Consider the following 23,915-nt stretch of genomic DNA (forward strand, 5'->3'; position numbering starts at 1 on the left):
AGTGGGTATCCATTCCCTTCTCCAGGGCATCTTCCTGACCCAGGGGTCTCCTAACATTGCAGGGAGATTCTTCACCTGTCCGAATTATCAGGGAAGCCCCCCAAATCTTAAAAGCTTTACTAAAACATTTTTGGTAGTAAGATGTAATCAACATGCATTTGTTGAGAGAAAATAAAAAGACCCAGACATCTGTGTATCCCCCACAGCAATAATCATCAACGAAGCACCATGAGAATGAGGTACATATTTGAAGCACAGATCTGTAAAGACACATGAGCTAGAGCTAAGTTAAAAAAAACAAAAGGCCAACTCTTAGAATAGTCTGATCTTGATTCAATTAATGTCAAAATAGCTGTACAATTTGAAAGTTTTTTAAAAAAGTTTCAAAAGGATGCTATCAGTGCTCACCTTGGACCAGGGAACAGTCTTGGAGTGAGGGCATGAGGGGGAGTTATGGGAGGTGGGTTTCCACCTGTATCCTTTCTATATCCCTTGATTGTTTGATTTTTTTACACCAGCGTTATTTTGCAAATCTGATCACATGTGAAAATAAAATAACTGAGAAAATATCATGATTTTGAATTGGTCTCAAAATATGTAAATTTTCAGAGCAAACAAAGAAGAAAGCTATTAAAATGACTTACCTTGCTAGAATAAATTTTTCTCCATCAGAGTCCATGCGCTTTTATTTGATTTTATTAGCAATCTCTTTCAGAATACCTTTGAGGTCATTAAGCTTGGAAAGGGGAAAAACAGAACTGGTCTTAAGATAAATTTTCCAACTTAAATTTTAAATCATGACTCTAAGGCTTTTCCATGAAATAGATTGACTATACATGAAATAAGAAGTATGTATGGCCCATGCCTGGAGTACGGCAGAATATCAGACAGGTGGTATTTCAGAGCTTGTTCACTACAGACTTTCTGAAATCAAATCACTAACAAATAAGCATTAGCACCAATCAGGATTCGTTTTTGCTACTGTTGTTCAGTCACTAAGTCACACCCGACTCCTTTGCGACCCCATGGCCTGCAGCCCACCAGGCTTCTCTGTCTGTGGGATTTTCCAGGCAAGAATACTGGAGTGGGTTGCCGTTCCTTTCTCCGGGGGATCTTCCCAACCAGGGATCAAACCTGTGTCTCCTGCATTACAGGCAGATTCTTTACTGCAAAGTCATCAGGGAAGCACAAATCTTAATCACTAGTGATTCCCACATAGAAATGATAGATTTTTTTTAACAGCACAGAAATAATATATAACCTATATATAGATATATAATTTACACATATAAATCATAATGTTATATGTAACTAATAACAATAAATGATATCAATAAAGCTTTGCTTTGATAAAAGTATAACACTAATGAAAATAATATAATATTAATCAAGTTTTTGCAAATAAAGTGTCTCCCCTCACCAAACACACAGTATAAATAGCAAAACAAATTTAGGTAAAAGCCATGATAAAATTATTTTCAATACATGCATATTTCACAAGTTTTTACGCAAGATACATGAAGATGATAAAGATCACTTCAAATTACAAGCCATATTGTTACACTTGATAAAAGCTATAGACATAAAGCAATCTCTGTACAGTTGGTTTCCAACTTGCTAAATCACTCACTCAAGGAAAACTCTCAGTTTAACTATGGCTTCTTTCCAGTATTAACCTCATCATTTAACTGTTCTTGCTGCTGCTGCTAAGTCGCTTCAGTCGTGTCCGACTCTGTGAGACCCCCATAGACAGCAGCCCACCAGGCTCCCCCGTCCCTGGGATTCTCCAGGCAAGAACACTGGAGTGGGTTGCCATTTCTTGGAAAAGGACAAAAAGAAACCAGGAGGGCTGCCTAAAATAAAGGAGGCATAGTACGATTCCTACTTACAGATTTAAGGTCAAGGAATGACTGTTTTCTGGTGTAAGAATGAGATGGAGTTTTTTGTTGTTTTTTGTTTTTTTTTTTTTTTTTTACTGGAGGGCTTTGGGGAAATCTCTATATTTCTTGCGGTAAAAGGACTTCAATACACTGTTTAGTGTGGTTTAAGACATCAAGAGCTTGCTCGAGAAACAAGCGGCCAGCCCTAAAATTCTCTTTGGATACGAAGGAGAAACTTTTTGTTGTTCAGAGAAGAAGGCACAGAGGATAGGGGAGGAGATAAAAAGGAGAGAGGGCTGAGGCGGGACTAGAGAGGGGAGAGAGGCAGCGAAATCCGTGGGTGGGCCCCGAGGGCTCTGTGTTGTGTGGTTTATGGTTTCCCAGGGATCTGCCTAAATTCTACCAAAACCTGCAAAATGCAGCCTGTGGGGGGCTTCTTATAGGAACCCACAAAGAGGCTGAGCTCCACAGCCAGAGCAACACCAAGGGGGCTGGACCCAAGGCCCTCCCCTGAAGGCCCCACAGAACCCAGGCTCACACGTATGTGTGGACAGCCCCCAACTGTGACTGCAACCATCTGGGACCCCCTCAGCAGCCCCCACATCCCCCACTGCTCAGGCCCACAGCCCCCACCACCGGATCAACCCTCCCAGAACCTCACTGACTAGGAGGCCACCCTGAACCCTGGAAATCAGTTCAGCTGGTCCAGTGCCCGGATGTCCAGCTGACCTCTGACCCCAGTCCCACTCTGCTCCATCCCCGTGTTGCCATCCTTCCCAGGCTCTGCGTGCCCCCAGCAAGGCACACAGAAGGTTGAGTTCAACCCAAAGTCCACTTTCCATTGACTCCCTCCAAAGCCACCTCAAGTAGACTCACAAGTAAAGCAATAGAATAACCCAAAATAGCCTGTTTTCTCTACACACAGACACACGCCTCTAGACACATCCCTCGTACCTCTATTCCCAAGCCAAACTGCTTAAGCCCCTCTTATGTGGCCACTCTGACTGCTCAGAGGGCTCTTCAAGGGAGTGTCCCCAGATATGCCCCCAAAGGTTTGTGGGGGAATAAAAACCCATCCCTAAAGAGGCCAACAAGTTCCCTCACAGGATGACATAGCTTCCCCCTTCTTCCCACTCGGGGTTCCCCCTCATCCACACTGTCCCTCTCTAGTCTAGAACATTCCATGCCTCTCTGGACTTAGGGTCTTCACAGCTGCTGACCTTGTTCCCGGATGATGCAGACTCAGGCAATCTGGAAACACGCCTGATGCTGCGAAGTGTTATTCCTACTTAATCCTACGTAACTGGGCTTGAAAATGCTCCCACATCCAAACATTCAACAAGGGGTCCATTCATGAAGTTTGGGGGCCATGTCTGCTTTGATGGCACTTAGTCCAGTGGTATCTTCCTTGTTCAGTTGCTCACTTGTCTCTGACTCTTTGCAATCCCACAGACCACAGCACAGCAGGCCTCCCTGTCCCTCACCATCTCTCGGAGTTTGCTCAAACTCATGTCCATTGAGTCAGTGATGCCATCCAGCCATCTCATCCTCTGTCATCCCCTTCTCCTCCCACCTTCAATCTTTCCCGGCATCAGGGACTTTTCAAATGAGTCAGCTCTCCACATCAGGTGGCCAAAAGGATTCGAGTTTCGGCTTCAGCATCAGTCCTTCCAGTGAATATTCAGGATTGATTTCCCTTAGGTTGGACTGATTGGATCTCCTTGCAGTCCAAGGGACTCTCAAGAGTCTTCTCCAACACCACAGTTCAAAAGCATCAATTCTTTGGCCCTTGGCTTTCTTTACAGTCCATTTCTCACATCCATACATGACTACCGGAAAAGCCATAGCTTTGACTAGACAGACCTTTATTGGCAAAGCAGTGCTCTGCTTTTTAATATGCTGTCTAGGTTTGTCATAGCTTTTCTTCTGAGGAGCAAGCAATCTTTTAATTTCATGACTGCTTCACCATCTGGAGTAATTTTGGAGCCCAAGAAAATAAAAGCTGTCACTGTTTCCATTGTTTCCCCATCTATTTGCCATAAAGTGATGAGACTGGATGCCATGATCTTAGTTTTCTGAATGCTGAGTTTTAAGCCAGCTTTTTCACTCTCCTCTTTCACCTTCATCAAGAGGCTTTTAGTTCCTCTTCACTTTCTGCCATAAGGGTGGTGTCATCTGCATACCTGAGGTTATTGATATTTCTCCCGGCAATCTTGATTCTAGCTTGTGCTTCATCCAGTCTGGCATTTCTCATAATGTACTCTGCATAGAAGTTAAATAAGCAGGGTGACAATATACAGCCTTAGCATACTAGGGGTCTTCTTAGTCACTCAATTAAAACCCAGCAATAGTACGAGATCAGAAGGAGAGCAGTTGAAACAGGATATACTCTTGTGTGATGGTGTGGTTCCAAAGAGAGCTGTCACGCTTCTCCGTGTCTACGTGTCACTCCCACCTCAAGGGGTAGAGGGTGGACGTGCGGCATTAACTCCTCCCCCAGCTAGATCTCACCTGGGGCTTCTTTACTCAACATCATGCCAGGTCCAGGTCCCACCTTGGGGAGCGCTTCCTCAGTCTTGGAAGCCAGCCCCTATTGAACAAAGGGAACTAACCTGAGATGCCCAAGCCACATGGATCAGAGGTCATGTGGGGAGAAAAGCAATGAGGAGGAACACCAAGGTGCCAAGTCCTGGCCTTACTGCCAGTTGAATCCAGCCCTGTAAACCCAGCTGAGATGATAAGAAGCAGAATTGCCTAGCTGGTCCCTTCCCAAACTCCTGATCCAGAAAAGCAAGAGGGAAATAAGATGGTCTTTTGAAGTCCCTAAAGTGTAGGGAACTAAAGCTGATTGTGACAGAAACATTCTACACAGAATGTACCATCATCCTGAGTGGCTGATACCAATGTATGGAGCAGGTGGCTCCAGGGGAGGGAAGGAGATGAAGGAAGAGACAAGCTATGGGGGCAGGGGGTACAGGTAGGAAGGTTCCAGGCATCAGTTCAGCATCCTGCACAGGACCAGAGCGCAGGAAGGGAGACCCCTGGACTCACAGCCTCAGATGTTTCACATGCTGCTGATAACTAACACAGACATACACACGCAAGGACTTGTGGACTGGATAAATCATCAGTTAGAGCTCTGAAAAGAGCACTTTGGGCTCATTTATTCAATGTTCCTTGAGACCCTCCTACAGGTGGGGATTTGGGTACTGGAGACCCTGCCACCCCTGATGGGGTATTGTCAGTGAAAAGGTACACCCTGGGGGCGGCAAGGGGGGGCAGCACTGAGTGCGACATGTGACTGCAGTACCCAGGGCCCATCCTCAAAATGCCACCATAAGAGAGATACCACCTCCTCCTCAGAGTCTAACAGGGAGCCAGTACTTATGAATCGATTGCCACTTCTCCTGAACCAAATCATAATTTCCAGCTGCCCAGCTCAGGATGGAGGTGGGCATTCTCTCTCTAGGCTTGACTTTTATGTGTGTATTCATGCATTCATAATTTAAATTCAGCAGGTGACAAATTAGAGTGGCAACAAAGACTGGCATAGAGGCTCCCAGGCTCCCAAGCTGCTTTTCTGAGCCTGCCTGGTGTTCCTTGTCATTGCAAGAATGTTTCTCTTGAGAGAAAAAGAGAAATGGGGTCCTGAGTTAGACAGAAGCAGGAGAAGTTTCAGACACTGTAGAAATGGGACTCAGGACTACTCCCACGTGGGCTAGGAACATCTGAGAAGCAATTCTGTTCCAGCAGTCAGACTTTACGCAGTGAACGAAGACAACTGAACACAGAACAGGGTCATATCCATTTTTCGAAACAATTAACTTCATTTATTTTTGGACACTGGCCTCTAGCTGAAAGCTCAAAGATAATAAGAGTTTAAAAAATATTTCCCAAACTATAAACAGGACCCTACCTTTGTATCCAGCTGTCTAAAACGATGCTTTATTCTTCAAAGATGTTGAAAAAGAGAGAGAACAGAGAGAGAGAGAGAGAAGGGTTATTAAGCTCCATTTTAAAGAACAAAATACAGATCATTTTCATCTCCAACTAAATTAACATCAGCTGCTTTTATCATTTTTACTTTCTTCCAAATACCCAACCAAAGCAGAATTGCATTCTTGTCCCATTTGGAAAGACAGCAAATTGATGTAACCTTTGTTGATGTGGGTGGGAAGTGGAAGATGACACGTAATGTCCATTCCTTCCTTCCAAAACTAAGATCTCTGAGTCCAGAGACAGAGGAGGAGAGAGGCCTCTGCCTCATTGCTCGAAGAGAAAAAGCACGTCCCGTGCTCCCGATAGCTGTGCAACAGCTGTGTTAAGCCTAACAAAGGGAGTAGTCGTTCTTAGATCTACCCTTCCTTAGACAAATTCTGACGTGTGTTTGGAGCTCTCCGTTAGAATTACATTTGACTATTAACCCTGTTAACCCCATTTTAAGCTCAAAGGGCATGCTCCTGGAGACCCTGCAGCCCACATTCTTCGTGGACCATCTATGGAGGGAGTGATGTGGCTAGGTCTATGGGATGTTTACAGCAACTCCATGTGCCTCACAGAGGATGCTCAGGACTTCCCAGGGACAACAACAGTCTGTGACAGATCAACCCAAGGGCTTTGCCATCTTCTAATGTCTCTGTTTCTTCCTCGCACAGATACATGTGTGGACCCTGTGAAGTAATGACTGCTGCCCATGATGTGCGGATCTTCCCAGAATTCACCTCTGCAGCTATGCCACAGGGACCTGTGCTCTGGTCACCTGGTCCATGGCATTGCCTTGCAGGTTCCAAATATCAACACCTCTTTCTTCCCTGCAATCAGGAGGGCCATCAGACAGCAGGTGGGAAGGTTTGGCCCTTCCTGGAAGGCTGACACGGCCTTCTGTGTTTGTCACCTTTGGCTGGCTGAGCCTTACGCTGCTGCTCTCTGCTGCAATTTGTCTTTACCCAGAGTTTGTTCAAGTAAACTGCCTGTGATCTGCTAGCTTCCGTACACAAGGGGAGCCTCACAAAGCAGGAATAAGTGGCTGACATACTCCTCTGATGAGTCGCTGGCTTTTGTGTTGATCTTGACGAGGTAATTTTCTTTCATGACACCCTCCCAAGCCAGAGTCATGTTGTCTTCATTTCTGAAACCTTGAATGAGACAAAGAAAACCATTCAAATTGTTTCACTTACCCCTTTCCCTCCCAAATCAACACCTGCTAGGCATTTTGCCATACTCTGGAACCAAAGGAACTGGATTCGTCCTGCCCAAGCTGACCTGACTAATGTTACTCACTAGTGACTGCAGCAGAGCAATGGATAGGAATGAATTTCTTGGTAACAATGAGGAGTTGGTGCTTGCATGAAACAGGAATGTAATTTTCATTCCAAATAGAGATCCAGCCATAGCCCGTCTGTGTGTTTTGTGACTTAACAAAATCATTTCACTAGTCAATTTGGTTCTCACATTTCCTATGTTCCATTTTGATGACATCAGAATGCTACACTGATTATTCAGTTAGATAATTACTGATGAATTGTCTATTCTCAACCTAACGCTGGGGTAGAAACTTTGGAGGAGGGGAGAATCATCCCTGGACTTCATTCCTACCCTCTTGAAATATGCAGTCTGGGTGTAGACCTCAAGGAAAATCTTATGTTAAGTCTTTTCCTCTCACCTAAGCCAGGTGTGCTGCAAAATTGGCCTGGGAATGTTCCAGCAAGATTTTTAGTTCTTTTTTTTTTTTTACAGTAGGGCTTCCCTGGTGGCTCAGATAGTAAACAGTCTGCCTGCAGTGCAGCAGACCCAGGGTCGATCCCTGGGTTGGGAAGTTCCCCTGGAGAAGGAAATGGCAACCCACTCCAGTATTCTTGCCTGGAGAATTCCATGGACTGAGGAGTCTGGTGGGCTACAGTCCATGGGGTTGCAAAGAGTCAGACACAACTGAGCAACTAACACTTTTTACAGTGACTTAGCTTTTCAGACGGCACACAAACGAAAGAACAGATCAACGTGTCACCTCTGTTTCCAGGACTAGCAATGGACAGCGATCCTCTACACAAATTCGTGGGGATAGAAAAGTGCATGCGTTCACGCAGAGGTCCACTCGGAATAAGTTTACCTAGTGTTTAGTTTCGGAGACGGCACTAGCACCCACTCCAGCACTCTTGCCTGGAAAATCCAGGATATGGACGGAGGAGCCTGGTAGGCTGCAGTCCATGGGTTCACTAAGAGTCGGACACGACTGAGAGACTTCACTTTCACTTTTCACTTTTCACTTTCATGCATTGGAGAAGGAAATGGCAACCCACTCCAGTGTTCTTGCCTGGAGAAGCCCAGGGACGGGGAAGCCTGGTGGGCTGCCGTCTATGAGGTCGCACAGAGTCGGACACGACTGAAGCGACTTAGCATTAGCAGCAGTGTTTAGTTTTAAATTTGTTCTTCAAGATGTTAGAGCTTAGGAACTGTTATAAGATTTTCCTAGGTGTAAACAGAATTAATTGGGAGTCAAGGCAGAACCAATATGCAAGGGGCAGAACTGAAGCAGATCCCAGACAGCAAATCCAGATTTATTTTTCCATGGTGGTCATTCACTTTAAAAAATAATTCCTAACTGAATTTCTCTAAACTAGACTTTTCCGAGCAAAGTCATTCTCAATTTGTTTTCCTCAAATTAAATGTATGTGGAAGCCCAATAAGAGAACTTAATAATCAACCGGAAAAGAATAGATGTTCCTGAACTAGGTGGCTAGACAGCAAAAATGGCCAATGACTAAATGGCCAACCTCTCTCAGAGTCAAGGTAATGTTGACTGAGACAATAACATAGCATTTTCACAATCAAACTGGAAACTGAGCAGGGTCTACAATAATGACTGTACCGTGTGTTGGCAAAGAGGTGAATAAACAGGTTTCCCATATACTGGGAAAAATCTGTGAACTGTTACAGCCTTAGGGAACGAGGGATGGGATGGAAACAGACATATCAAAAGACTTCAACATGTACATACACTGTATCTAGAAATTTCTCCTCTGGAAACAATTCAAAGGAAAAAAAAGTCCCTGATGCACTCAAAAATGAATATATAAAACTGCTTATCATTGTGTGACATAGTAACCAAAGAGGAGAAACCATCTTTTACACATGCTTAACAAGGGATTGGTTTAACGAAGTATGGTATATCCACAGGCTGGAATAGTCCACAGCTAAAAACTGTCATAAAGGTATATATTTATGGTGATGGGAGATGTTCTATGGGAGCTTATTAGTTAAATGAGCAAATTAGATTTTGAATATGTATGCACAGAGCAATCAAATTATCACACACCCACCTAAGAATAACAGAATCAATACCAATGTGCTATCAATATTTATCTCTAGATGTGCTGTGCTGACGTGCTTAGTTACTCAGTCATGTCCACCTGTGTGTGACCCCATGGACTGCAGCCTGCCAGGCCCCTCTGTCCATGGGGATCCTCCAGGCAAGAATACTGGAGTAGGTTGTCATGTCCTCCTCCAGGGGATCTTCCCAACCCAGGGATCGAACCCAGGTCTCCCGCATTGCAGGTGGATTCTTCACCGTCTGAAGCCCAGCTGCTCTTACCCTTAGTGAGCTTTTCTGTATTTTGCAAATGTTCTATAAATAAATACTTTTTCATTCATGAAAAGTGATGGGTTTTATAAAACTGTAATCACTGGATAGCATACATTTTACCATCACTTGAAAGTATCGCCCAAAACATACTAAACAGGGAAGCTTGGATTCTACCTTTTCTGAAAAGTTATTTGAAAAATCTTGCATTTTTCTCTAAAGAAGAGCCATGTGAAGCTTAAACCCCATGATTCTCATATCACTGGAGGCAAATGCAAAGTAAATGTAGGAAATGAGTTACCGTGCTAGGAGTCAACGGCCACAGAATGCTGTGGTTCAGGAATTAGCCATCCCGAAAGAAAGACAAAAGGGCAGGTGGTGACCAGATGCCCCAGAATCTCCAGGGAGTAAAGAGGCTCTTGGCTCCCTGTCTTCTGTCATCATTGCACAGTGACTGGAGGATCCTGTCCTCCACCCCCATCCCCATTATGTCTTTATTCCTTCCTGAGACTAAGAACTGTCTGGAGAGAGCATCGTTGGCTCATTGTTTCTCTGATTGTGGTGAGCCCTTCAAGGAGATAGGTACAGACGAACACAGCTGATTTCTGCCTTCTTTGCTTTCCCTAGTTGAAGTTCCTGTCCACTTGCTGGCCAGGTTGGGGGATTTGTTTTCACTTTATTTATTTATCTATTTTAATTGGAGAAGACTCTGGAGAGTCCCTTGGACTGCAGGGAGATCAAACTAGTCTATCCTAAAGGAAATCAACCCTGACTATTCATTGGAAGGACTGATGCTGAAGCTGAAACTCCAATACTTTGGCCACCTGATGCGAAGAGCCAACTTATTGGAAAAGACCCTGATGCTGGGAAAAACAGAAGGCAGGAGGAGAAGGGGATGACAGAGGATGACATGGTTGGATGGCATCACCGACTTGATGGACATGAGCTTGAGCAAGCTCTGGGAGACGGTGAAGGACAGGGAAGCCTGGCGTGCTGCAGGGCTCACATGGGGTCACCAACAGTCAAACACGACTGAGCGACTGCCCAACACATGTTGCTTTGTTGCTTTACAATGTTGCGCTGGTTTCTGCTGTACAACAAAGTGAATCAGCCATACGCATACACATATCCCCTTCCTCTTGGACCTCCCTCCCAACCCCTCTAGGTCGTCACAGTGTAGAGTTTTCTATTTTACACATGGTAGTGTGTGTGCTCACCAAGAAACCAACACAGCATTGTAAAGCAATTATACTCCAATAAAAACAAATGAATGAAAGAAAACATATCCCCAAACCTGGCCAGCAAGTGGACAGGGGCTCCAACTAGAGAAAGCAAACATGTCAGAATGAGCCGTGTTGTTCTCTATCTGTCTCCTGGAAGGGCTCACCACAATCAGAGAAACAGAGAGCCAACGATGCTCTCTCCAGACAGTTCTTAGTCTCAGGAAGGATACAAAAATGGAACGGGAATGGGAGACCACCAGACAGGTCATCTCCCAATTCCCCCCACCCTCACCTTCCTCAGCCCCCGGCGTCCACATGCCTGTTTTCTACATTTATGTTCTTATTATGCTTAATCACAAATAAATATGGGGAGGATATCTGCATCTTATCCTGCCTTCTCAGCCCATCCTGAATCCAAAGGACTGATTTGTCCTCACCCATACATCACGTCTCCTGATTCTACTGATTCTGGGCTGGAGAGCAGACCTTTGTCCCATGGACCCCTCTACCTCCCCATCCCCAGCTGGAATTCCACGGGTGATGAGGAATTCCCTACCTCACAAGGCACTACATTATTTCCAGACGGCACTAACTGTCAGACATGGCTTTTATAGCACAGTTGGCAAAGAATTTGCCTGCAATGCAGGAGACCCTGGTTCGATTTCTGGGTGGGGAAGATCCCCTGAGAAGGGATAGATTACACACTCCAGTATTCTTGGGCTTCCCCTGTGGCTCAACTGGCAAAGAATAAATGCAGGAGACCTGGGTTCGATCCCTGGGTTGGGAAGATCCCCTGGAGAAGGGAAAGGCTACCCAGTATTCTGGCCTGGAGAATTCCATGGACTGTTTAGTCCAGGGGGGTCACAAAAACTCTAACACAACTGAGCCACTTTCACTTTCCTTTATACTTCGTCAAACCTTCCTCCCCACAACCTTTCTCCATCATTTGTTTTTTCTCTGTAACCATTCAGGAAGAAGTATGAAACTTGTTGCCAAAGACTCTCATTGGCAACACATTTCCTAAATTTACTTTGCATTTGCCTCCAAGTATGCAGGCTTGGTTTGCTCCCCTGAGCCTTCCCACAGGTTCTACAGACATTCATCCATGACATGGCTTCAAAACAGACTCAAGGGTAGTTCTGAGATGCTTCATGACAGGCCTCTGATCCTTGGGTGTAGTCTTTGAGTACAAATTCCAGGTCTCAGCTTTCAATTCCCATCCCTGATATAAAGACTTCTCATTCTTTTGGTTAGAAACGACTCACTGTCTTCCACAGCAAAACAATGAGGAGAAAGACAGTAACTTATCCAAATTGTCAAAACACCTTTCCTCATTACATACATGCGATAGCTAATGACATCCCCAAAGTGACATTTAACATCTTGAAATAATGCTGTTAAAAGAGTCGACAATGAGGATTCTTTAAACTGTGACATGAGATGGGGGTCGTTGTACGTTTACATTCTGAAAGCCAGACTTTAGGGGATCACGGCTGCAGGGGTAACACAGAAGCAAATTATGAACAATATTGAAGGTCATATTCCTGAGTGCCTTTCCCCTATTTTTCTTTGCAGGAATCAAACAAAAAAAAAAAATGATGGTTCCTGACAAATTAAATTTTTCTCAATTACAGCCAATTATCATATCTAGGTTAGTAAAATTCATGTTTTTACTTTCTGAATCATCAAAATATTTGGGATATACTAGAAAGACAGGAATGATTGGCCCAAAATGGAACATGAACCCATGATGGTAGTCGTGCATTCTTAGACACTCAGTCGTGTCCGACTCTTTGCAGCCCCATGGCCTGCAGCCCGCCAGGCTCCTCTGTCCACAGGGATTCTCCAGGCAAGAATACTGGAGTGGGTTGCCATGCCCTCCTCCAGGGGATCTTCCCAACCCAAGGATCAAACCTAGGTCTCCCACATTGCAGGCAAATTCTTTACTGTCCAAGCCACCGGGGAAGCCCAGTCAGTGAGCAGATAAATAGCAGCTTTTCAAGCAACCAGGTCTCATGGAGTTGTTAGATAAGATACAAGAGATCTTCTTAGAGACTCAGTGAGACCCTTCTTGGTTTTTCCTCAAAAAAAAAAAGAGAGAGAGAATGGAAATCTCGCAGGTTCTAGGGCTGAGTCCAATCTGGGTCATCAGCTGTGCATCCCTAAGCAGCACACAGAACCACTGATGACCTCTGTGAGTCCCTGAACTGATGGAGTCCCTGGGATACAGGACTTCTAATTTTACTGTAGGGCTGGTCCGTGGCAACTGAGATAAGTCAGTCACCCCAGGCCCTCAGCACTGGCACTTCTGCCATCATGGGCCCCTTCCTGGATGAAGAAAATATTAAAAAGATTATATGACTGGGTTGGTATAAAGACAAGTATATACCAATAGGGGTTTCCCGGACAGCTCAGTGGTAAAGAATCTACCTGCCAATGCAGGAGGCATGGGAGACACAGGTTGGATCCCTGGGTCAGGAAGATCCCATGGAGAAGGAAAAGGCAGCTCACTCCAGCATTCTTGCCTGGAAAATTCCATGAAGACAGAGGAGCCTGGCAGGCTACAGTCCATGGAGTCACAAAGAGTTGGACATAACTGAACACGCACCCACATATATGAAAGCAAAAGTGAACTCGTGTCCAACTCTTGGCGACCCCATGGACTGTAGCCTACCAGGCTCCTCAGACCACGGGATCTTCCAGGCAAAAGTACTAGAGTGGGTTGCCATTTCCTTCTCCAGGGGAATCTTCCCGATCCAGGGACTGAACCTGGGTCTCCCGCACAGTTGGCAGAACTTTACCGTCTGAGTCACCAGGGAAGTGGTGGCTTCCCACACACGTACCAATAGATTTTCTGTCACCTAAAAATTATTTCTTTTCCTTCTGACTGTTAAAAAAAAAATGGAAACATCCATGTGGACCCCAAAGGGTCTGGGCCCCGTCAATGTGCAGACGCCTGCCCTGCAGCTGTGCCCCACTCTCACCCTGAGATGGAGCCCCCGGCTTAAGCCTGAGGCTAAAGAGCAAGCTACAGGAGCCGGCAGTGCTCTTTCCAACTCTTTCTTTGCATCCAAACATCCGGAGGAATGAAAATAGGCCTCTCTCTCCCTTGGGTTGAATCTAGTGGAAACACACTTGTGGGTGAGGAAGAATTGCCCAGCTTAGTGGCTCAAGGAAGGGGCGTTAGGAAACTCTAGGGTCTCAGGGGAGAGAGCCGGATGTGGGTTCTCTGCAGCCAAAAAGATGGTGGAACCAGGTGTGACCGAGGGTCAACGGTCAGAGAGTCCAGCTCCCATAGGCGGGGCGAGCAGATGGGCTGGTGGGGAACTGCCTGCCTAGAGTCTAACAGGGCTGAGGAGGTGGGCAAACATGCAAGAGAGACAGAGCAAGCCGCACGGCCGAGTGGACTCTTGCCTTCCAGAAGGCAGTGCGGGGGAGTGTGCAGAAGACACCCCTGGAGACCAGAGGCTCAGGTCGAGGAGCAGCCCCCGGAGAAAGCATTGCCAGACCCCAGGAACAGTGTGTGGTGTGAAGGGGTTGGGCAGGGTTCAGCTGACGGACCCACCATGCACCATGCGATCGCGGGACAGCTGGAAACACGCACAGGCCAGGGGGCACGGAGCCAGCCCAGGGCAGCGCCACTGTTTCCACAGAGGGTTTCCGCTCTTTCCTCTCCCTTCTGCTGCACTCCTACCCACAGAAGGTCAGTTAGGGCAGCTGGTGAGTGAGTGGGCAGGAAGCAGGGAGAGAGGAAGGCCAGTGGCCCACCCTTCCTTCGAGTCCACTAGCTGAGAAGGGTGCTAAGGGGAGTCTCCCCTCTGGAAGACGGCGAACAGGCAGGTTAATCTATTGGACAGCGGGTCCCAATTCCTAAACTGAGAGTCTTTAACCAAGTAAGGTCTTTGGAAGATTTTCTCTAAGAACCACCAGAAAAGGCATGAATGAAGAGGGAACGTTAAAATTTGGCATGACCTCCTTCCCCTTCTGCCTCTGTAACTCAGCTTGCCCCTTGCAAAGACTAGATCACGGAGGTCACGTAGTCTCAGAAAGTGGAGACTTGCAATACTGGAACTGGAGTTTATCTCACTCACCCTTGTCCTGCTCTTTGCAATCGCCCAGCCCCTGCAAACCTGCTTAATCATGCCCGTCCAGGCCAGGCATCCCCCTCCCCATCCTGACTGCTGTTCCTGCACGCATGAAACCCCTTAGCTTAAACCAGCCTATTAACAGCTAGTGTTGCCCACTACAGTTTGCCTATAAAATCTCTGTAATCCCTTTGTTCGGGGCTCAGAGGTTGGAGTGTTAACTCCTCTGGGCCCGCCGCTGTAATTAACCTGAGTTCTCCAACTCTCCGAGTGTGGGGCCTGGTTTCTCGAGTACTGGTTTCTGCAACCATGAGCCTTGCCAGAATCAGACCTAAGGTTTCCCAGAGAATAAATGTCACAGAAGCAACAGAGAGCAAGAACCAAGTCACATTTTGACACTATCCCACCCGTCGTGTTTGTTCAACATCCTGCTTACACCATTATGATGTCCATCCAAAAGCGAGCCCCTGGAACAAGACTGTCCCAGCAGATCTGGATGTCTTTCTTAATCTATTCTTCCTCCTGAATTAAGTCACTGGGGGACTCTCTGCCTGACCTACACTTGGGTTTGTTTTTTTGTTGTTTTTTTTTTTTTGGTTGTGTGGCACATGGGATCTCACTTAGTTCTCTGATTAGGGATCAAACTCAGCCCCCGCCCCCTGCCTTGGGAGCTCAGTCTCAACCACTGGGCCATCAGAGAAGTCTCAGGACACACCACTGTGAGTGCTGAAATAACTGTGACTAACCCCCCCTGTTGAGATGTGGACAAGACACCCTCCCAGAAACGAACCCCCGCCTCTGGGCCCCAGCGCAAGGGTTGAGCCACTCACAGCAGGCGGAGGGCTCCGTGTTCCTCTCTCTGCAGCAGCACCGGAAGCACTTCTTGACCACCTTGTAGAAGTAGGCGAAGACCACGAAGGGGAAGGGGATGTTGAGGCGGCTGCAGTATTCCTGCACCAGGAAGTACCTCTGGAACTTCCAGACCTGGTCGTTGTTTTCCTGGACTGTGCCCACGGTGTAACTGGTGGGAGGGGAGAGAGGGTCAAGACTCAGCCTTCCACAGGCCTGGCCATTTCAGTGCCGAATACAGCAACGTTGGTATCAAGCTCTCACTGACACAGGAGAGAAAAATTCATGCTGGTATCAGAGCCTGAACAACTCAGGCACTCTTTCGTGCATGCTGGGTCAAAATTAGATCTGGCTTTTGTCTTGTTGTTGTTGCTAATCACAAAAGATTGTCCAATGAACTTTAAAATGATTCCTATTTCAAGACCTCTCAAGGGTTCTCTTTGTCCGTTAGTCGGGTATCGTGTTTCATATTGAGAGGCCCAAGGGGATGACTCTCATAGGAATAACTTGCCTACGTCATTGTGGGAGTTTAATTATAAACGATCTGGGAGAGCCGTTTGTTAATATTTATCAAGGGCCTTAAAAATATTTATCCCTTTGACCCATTGATTTTATTTCTGGAAATCTAACCTAAGAATAAGGAGACACTGAGAAAAGAGAATATAGAAATGGTTATACACTCATGGGCGTCTGGTGCCCCCACCATCCACCCAGCAGCATGGAACAACCAAAATGTTCAACACTAGGAAAATTTATCACAAATTATGGCTAATCCATATGATTACATTATGCAGTCATTAAAATTTACGTTTATAACTAACTTTTATACTTTGGGAAAATGCTTGCTTATATGTGAGTGAAAATAATAAGGCTTGAATTTTTACTTACAATACCATCCCACTGTGTAAATCACTGTTCATAGGGAGAAAGAGATCCCCATAAGGAAAATTAGGATGTCTGTTTATTGGGAAAATGTCTGATTATACTACTGATTTATCGGTTACGAATTAAACCAAGACTGTGTATCGACCAGACCCTGTTGTCAGCGGTCTACTTATATTAGTTGATTTAATCTGCAAACAACTCTGTAGTATATAAGTGCTACCATCACCTATGTCTAACAGATCAGGAAACTGAGGCAGAAGCAGGGTAGGTAAATTGTCTGAGTCCCCCAACTGGGAAGTGATGAAGCCAAAATTTGGACTTTACGACCCACTCCAGAGCCTGTTTGCCCTGTCACTGCCTGATACCATTGCATGACGTGGCGAATGAATGTTCTGAGTTATGCTCGTTTCAAAAGTACCTGCTTGGTTTTTGTTGTTTAGTCACCAAGTCGTGTCCGACTCTTTGCGACCCCATGGACTGCAGCACACCAGACTTCCCTGTCCCTCACCATCTCCCGGAGTTTGCCCAAGTTCACGTTCATTAAATCGCTGATCTGCTTGGACTACTTAGTAAAAGATTACTGTGAAGCATTCTACCATTCACTGAAGTCCAATCATCCAAGACAGTTTTACTGCTAACACCAAATCACCCCTTTAAGAGCCAAAGAAGTAGCAGTGAATGCTTAGAAATCACCTCCAAGCAAATCCTGATTGCAGATAGATTAAATTCTCCAAACTCTGGGTAAAAACTTCAGAGGCCAAACTTCTCAGGCAGACCAAATGGGATACATTTGTTGTGAGACCTCACTCTTGCTCTCTGCCACACTACCCCACCTAAGACTTACATATCTTCAGGCAAGTGATGGTCATACACACAAGCAAAGCCCTCACCTACATGGAGCATGGCTGTGGCTTTGCCTGTAGGTTCAGCTCTGCCTATCTTGGCATTGACTGATGAATCAGACTCCTCCAGGTCTTGGGGTCTGCGCAGGGCAGGCTTTTGCAGGGAATGCCTCTTCAATAGGGGATGGTTTTTAAAGTGGAGGGAATTCACATTTACTGAGTATCTACTATCCATAACCTCTCAGACTAGGCACGTAAAATGGTTTCTTGATTGACCATGTGTCATCTCTACATGGTAGACTCTCTAAGTGAAAAGCAGACAGGACTGTGATGCGTGAGCGTGCAGCAAACTGAACCCAGCAGGGAAGCTGCCGCTTCTTCCAAATGTAGGTCAGGTTGCTCGGAGACGAACACCCAGCATCATTATCTGTCCTGGCCAGTCCCTGCTGATTCTGCGTCTGCAAAGGACACCGCTGGCTTTTGTTGCTGCAATGAGAGAGGACGGCAGGCACGCCCGGGTTAACGAAGTCCAGGCAGGCAGCCTGCCAGGAATCACGTTTTACTCTATTCTTTGTGCCAGAACCAGTATCATCATTCGAATGGTGATGCCCTAGGAGGAGCATCTTAAATTCTTACCTATGCACCCAAAAATGGTTTCTGCCAATTGCTACTGCAATGCCCCAAATTTAAAAAAAAAAAAAAATTGCATCCATTGTCATGCATCAAATGTTGTCTTCTGAAGTTTTATCCAAAAGGAATTACTCATTCCTACTGAAGGGAGGAACACTCAGGATGCCTAGAGCTGGAGAACGTGAACCCTCTCTCTCTTCCTGAAAAGCTTTGAGTGGAACTATGGCCGAGAAGGGTCCTTCCTAGTGGGAAGAGATTGGCATCTTAGCTTCGCCAGTCACTCAGAGGCAACAGAAAACATCTTAAGCCTCCCAGGTCATCTAGAAAAGGAATTGGCAATGTGACCTAGGGGCCAAAACTGCTCTGTAAGGGGCCATGAGAGGAGGGGATGTTGCAGGGTCATGAGGCATGGCTACCTTCCGCATATCTGGTCGAAGCCAGACCCTGGCTGGCACGTACAGAAAAGGCTGCCAAATCCTGGTCTGAAATGCACTTAGACCAGTGCCCACAACAGAGACTGGTACTGGTAGCCGCTTCACCTTGAAGAACTCTGCCTCCCATCTCTGCCCCACGTGCTCCTCAGGACAACCCAGCAGGCTCCATGGAGCCCTAGCTGGAACCACTGCTTCCTCTGCACTTCAGGGTCCAGGCGGATCCAGTGAGCGGGGTTCCTCTCCTGGGCAAGCAGTAAAAGCCCTCATCCGCATCCCAGGGGTTGTGGATGAGCTGGCTGATTACTGGACATAAATACCCAAAGGCCGCTTTGCAGAAATCACACATTTCCAAGGCTGACCATGCTGAGGCCCACCTTTACTCAGGCCCACCTTCCTCCAGAGAGCAGCAGAAAAGGACAAATGTGACCAGAGCCAAGCCCACCCCAGAACTTCCAGATTGCTCTTCTTCTCCTGAGTCAGCCCCAGACTCTGCCAAAAAGACATGAGGACTCCCCAGGGGAGGCTAATAACTGGGCACTGCTCCAGAGTGCTTTGCTCGAATGATTTTGATATTCTTTAGACATGGTTTTCCATTTCCATAGAGGAGGGGCTAAGTTCTACTGCCGATACATCTCAAGCCTCTCAGCAAACCCAAATGTCCAGAGCAGCTCAGGGCCCCTCCCTCAGGTTTAGGCTCTCATCCACCCAACTCTGATGGTCCTCACTGTCCCTGCCAAGCACTGGCCATCTAGTGTCTTCCTTGGGAGAAATTCTGCAAGGTCTCCACCTTTTAAAAAAAACATTTAGCTGCATCACGCAGCATGTGGGATCTTAGATCCCCAGCCAGGGATGGAACTCATGCCCCCTGCATTGGGAGCACAGAATCTTAACAACTGGACCTCCAGGGAAATCTAAGCATGGTCCCCTTTGACTAAGCATCTCTGGTGATATCTTGTGCCCTCAGCTACCCAGCCGGTGGGATCTCTGTCCGCTAGCTGAGTATGAGAGGGTGAAGAGACAGGAGAGACGAACTCTCAGACATCACTTGACAGCGGAAATGTCACTGAGAGATAAATGTTTAGGATTCAGATAGCCTTGTAACACACATGGCTGAAATTCAGCATTACGTTAAAAGAGTAGTGTGCCTGACCAAAGAACAAAAGGATAACTAAATATTAAGGTCACTTATGTAATTCATCATTTTCGTAATGCATCATAGATCAAAAGAAAAAAATGCCATTTCCATTATTGCTAGAAAGTCTTCTGGTGACATGCAACATCCATTTCTGATTAGGAGGGGAAAAAAAGAAGAAGAAGAAAGAAGTAGCTTAATAAATATGAAATAGGAAGAAACTTCCATGACATGATAAAAAGAAAAGAGAGAGGAAAAAAAGAATTCAGTAAGGAGACATGGAATTATTTTTTTTCTCTCTCTTTTCTTTTCATCACATCATGGAAGTTTCCTCCTATTTCTTATTTATTGAACTCATTGGAAAAGACCTTGATGCTGGGAAAGATTGAGGGCAGGAGGAGAAGAGGGCGACAGAGGATGAGATGGTTGGATGGCATCACCAACTCAGTGGCCATGAGTTTGGCAAACTCCAGGAGATAGTGCAGGACAGGGAAGCCTGGCATGCTGCAGTCCATGGGGTCGCAAAGAGCCAGACATGACTTAGCAGCTGAACAACAATAGCAGAAGAGACTTATTCCAAAATAAGTTATATTTCATAACCTCCCTACATATCAAAAAACTGTTATTGAAAAAACATAATAGAAAAACTATGTCACTCACAACACAAATGGCTAGAAAAAAATGTACAAAACATTGACCATATCCATGTGAAAAAAAAGTCCAGAAAACTGAGGAACTATATGTGTTTGATTAAGTGGAGAAAAACCTATTTTTTTCTGGCACTTCTTTTAGATCTCAGCTTCCCCTAAATGAATCTACAAAGTTAACATCAGCACAATAAAATTGATTAACAAAATTTTTGGAATAGGAAAGAAAAACGGATTTCAGAAGATGAGCCTTAGGCCCTCCATCTGATTAAACATACAAGAAAAGCCAGGCAAAGTCTGAGTAAGACTAATGAAGGGCCTTCATACAACAGATGTTAAAATGATTTTTAAACATCAGTAATTAAAGCCGTTTGGTAGTAAAAACAAAAACAGAAAGACCAATCCACAGAGCAGAATGGAAAGTCGGCAAAAAATTCACAAAGAAAAAGGAGACACTAAAATGACGCCAGAATCTAGAAAAACCTGTACTACAAGAAACTTGCCAGCTAGACCGCAAGCAGATCGGCCTCTCTGCCAAGCTTTTCACAGATTTCAGGCATTTTTCCATCTGCCCTTCTTGGCCTGACACACTAGCGATATCCAAGGACCCTGGATCACCCTGATGTTCTGCACCCGTGCGGTGCCCCAGCGGGTGTGTTAAAATGTTTCCGCACATCCAGGCTCCCCTCTGACTCTGCAGCACCAAACATGCATCACAGGGAACAGTAAGAGACAGTCAGCGATTTCATGGCGCTGGGTTTTGTGATGCTAAATGTCAAGTATGTTTTCGTCAAAGTAACACAACTAAGATTATGCTGCTTGCCTGTGTAGAGACCCATGAAAATCTTCCTTCACCTGCAGGAAAAACTCCAAATTCTTTGCCACGGCAGAAAGACTCCATAACCTACCGCTTCAACTTCTCCCCTCTGTAGTTGCTGGTCCTCCCCAGACCGCTTTATCTCCTCTGCCTCTCCCTCTCCAGTTCAGTTCAGTTCATTTCAGTCGCTCAGTCGTGTGCAACTCTTTGCGACCCCATGAATTGCAGCACGCCAGGCCTCCCTGTCCATCACCATCTCCCAGAGTTCACTCAGACTCACGTCCATCGAGTCCGTGATGCCATCCAGCCACCTCATCCTCTGTCGTCCCCTTCTCCTCCTGCCCTCAATCCCTCCCAGCATAGACTCTTTCCCAATGAGTCAACTCTGCACATGAGGTGGCCAAAGTACTGAGGCTTCAGCTTTAGCATCATTCCTTCCAAAGAAATCCCAGGGCTGATCTCCTTCAGAATGGACTGGTTGGATCTCCTTGCAATCCAAGGGACTCTCAAGAGTCTTCTCCAACACCACACTTCAAACGCATCAATTCTTCGGTGCTCAGCCTTCTTCACAGTCCAACTCTCACATCCATACATGACCACAGGAAAAACCATAGCCTTGACTAGATGGACCTTAGTCGGCAAAGTAATGTCTCTGCTCTTGAATATACTATCTAGGTTGGTCATAACTTTTTTTCCAAGGAGTAAGCGTCTTTTAATTTCATGGCTGCAGTCACCATCTGAAGTGATTTTGGAGCCCCCAGAAATAAAGTCTGACACTGTTTCCGCTGTTTCCCCACCTATTTCCCATGAAGCGATGGGACCAGATGCCATGATCTTCGTTTTCTGAATGTTGAGCTTTAAGCCAACTTTTTCACTCTCCTCTTTCACTTTCATCAAGGGGCTTTTTAGCTCCTCTTCACTTTCTGCCATAAAGGTAGTGTCATCTGCATATCTGACGTTATTGATATTTCTCCCAGCAATCTTGATTTCAGCTTGTGTTTCTTCCAGCCCAGTGTTTTCTCATGATGTACTCTGCATAGAAGTTAAATAAGCAGGGTGACAATATACAGCCTTGACGTACTCCTTTTCCTATTTGGAACCAGTCTGTTGTTCCATGTCCAGTTCTAACTGTTGCTTCCTGACCTGCATACAGATTTCTCAAGAGGCTGGTTAGGTGGTCTGGTATTCCCATCTCTTTCAGAATTTTCAACCAAACCTCAAAGGGCAAAGGTCTCATCCATTCACTGCTGCCCACCCCCAGGATCTGTCACAAGTTATGACCCCCGACTCAGCACCACGATCCTTTGTCAAGAGCCTTTTCGTGCTGTTTCTATTGTTTGTATCACATCACGTCATCTTGTATCACTATGCCTCGTGCCCATCACCCTCAAACAGCAGGGATTTCATTCTTTTTTTTTTTTTTGGAATATAATTGCTTTCCAGTGTTGTGATGGCTTCTGCTGAACAACACGACTCAGCCATAGGTAAGCATACATCCCTTCCCTCAAGCTTCCCTCCCTACTCGGTCCCCATCTCCCTGCTCCCTTAGGTCATCAGAGCACAGCAAACTGAGCTCTTTGTGCTAGACAGCAGCTTCCCACCAGCTAGCTGTTATACACGTGGCAGGGCATATATGTCAGCGCCACTCTATCAATCTGTCCCACCCTCCCCTTCCACCGCACACCCCCGTCTCCACATGTGCATTCTCTACGTCTCAAACAGCAGAGATTTTAACCTCTCTCTGCCTCCAGCTCCTCATTCATAAATGGTTATAAAACCACGCCTACACAAAAATGATGGATAATTTAAATAAGGCCACACATGTCAAGCACTTGGATGTGCCTAGCCCAATAAAGTGTCAATAAATATTAGCTATTATTATCGTTACCATTATCTGCTCGCTTTTCATCCTGATTCAATAGCCTGCCGGGGACTAATTAAGTCTGTATCACATGATTTTTTTTTTCCTATTCTGCTCCATATTTGTAATGAACACACATTAGTCCTAAGACTAAAAAATCATTCTTAGAAGACGGGGCATGTCTGATGGGTCCCTTTCAGCAGAAAAGCCCTGGTGGATTAATCTTCAGGAAGCGGCACCTGCAAGCGCCTTAGCTGTGTGTTAACGTGCCCCCGAGTCACCTACTGACAATTAAGTTCACTCCATGCTCTGATAAGCCTCACACGGCCTGTGATCAATAATTTTAATGTGGAATAATCACAGATGTTCACATCCATTTCCTTTCCCCGCTGAATACCATCTAGAGAACACTCCAATATCGCTTTAAAATCCCAAGTGTTCATTTACTTTGAGTTCAAAAGGCTGCCATTGTGTATAGTTAAGCTGTTACAGGAATATTTTGATGTGAAGCCAGATGGGGGGTCACAGCCCAGAGCTGTGAGCTCAAAAAGTGAAAGTCACTCAGTCGTGTTTGATTCTTTGCGACCCCATGGACTATGCAGTCCATGGAATTCTCCAGACCAGAATATTGGAGTGGGTAGCGTATGCCTTCTCCAGGGGATCTTCCCGATCCAGGAATCGAAATAGAGTCTCCTGCATTGCAGGCTGATTCTTTACCAGCTGAGCTATCAGGAAAGCAGAGAACAACCATTACAACCATCTCCCAAGACAGTGTTCTGATCAGTTAGCCTAAGGATAGCACAGGGGTTCTTCTCAAGTGCCCAGACAGGGATTAACAAAGAAAAGGCCTCTGCTTGAGCCCAAGAGGAATCCAGGAAGCCCCCCTGGGAAGGGAACTCCTCCAGCTTTTACACTTAAGCACTGAATGAGGCAACAGTGGGCTGAAGCCTGGCCCAACAGCTCAGGCCTCATGGGGAAAACACTCAGGTTCAAGTCTCGAATGGACACGGCAAGCTGGATGGCAGTGTGGCCAGCACCATGGATGCTGAGCTGC

General features: G+C 45.9%; 1 protein-coding gene across 2 annotated transcripts in view; it reads right to left on the reverse strand.

The window, feature by feature from the left end:
* Positions 1-642: 642 nt before the first annotated feature.
* Positions 643-23,915, reverse strand: part of TRPM8 (transient receptor potential cation channel subfamily M member 8) — an 85,725-nt gene continuing 62,452 nt past the window's right edge. For both annotated transcript variants that reach the window (XM_015091832.4, XM_060414973.1), the window contains 4 exons: positions 15,595-15,785; positions 6,916-7,015; positions 5,797-5,830; positions 643-736 (listed from right to left, as the gene is read on the reverse strand). In XM_015091832.4, the coding sequence (XP_014947318.4) occupies positions 686-736; positions 5,797-5,830; positions 6,916-7,015; positions 15,595-15,785 (376 nt within the window). In that variant the 3' untranslated portion in view covers positions 643-685. The remainder of the gene's footprint in view (positions 737-5,796; positions 5,831-6,915; positions 7,016-15,594; positions 15,786-23,915) is intronic.

Source organism: Ovis aries, chromosome 1, assembly GCF_016772045.2.
Source record: "Ovis aries strain OAR_USU_Benz2616 breed Rambouillet chromosome 1, ARS-UI_Ramb_v3.0, whole genome shotgun sequence".
NCBI lineage: Eukaryota > Metazoa > Chordata > Mammalia > Artiodactyla > Bovidae > Ovis > Ovis aries.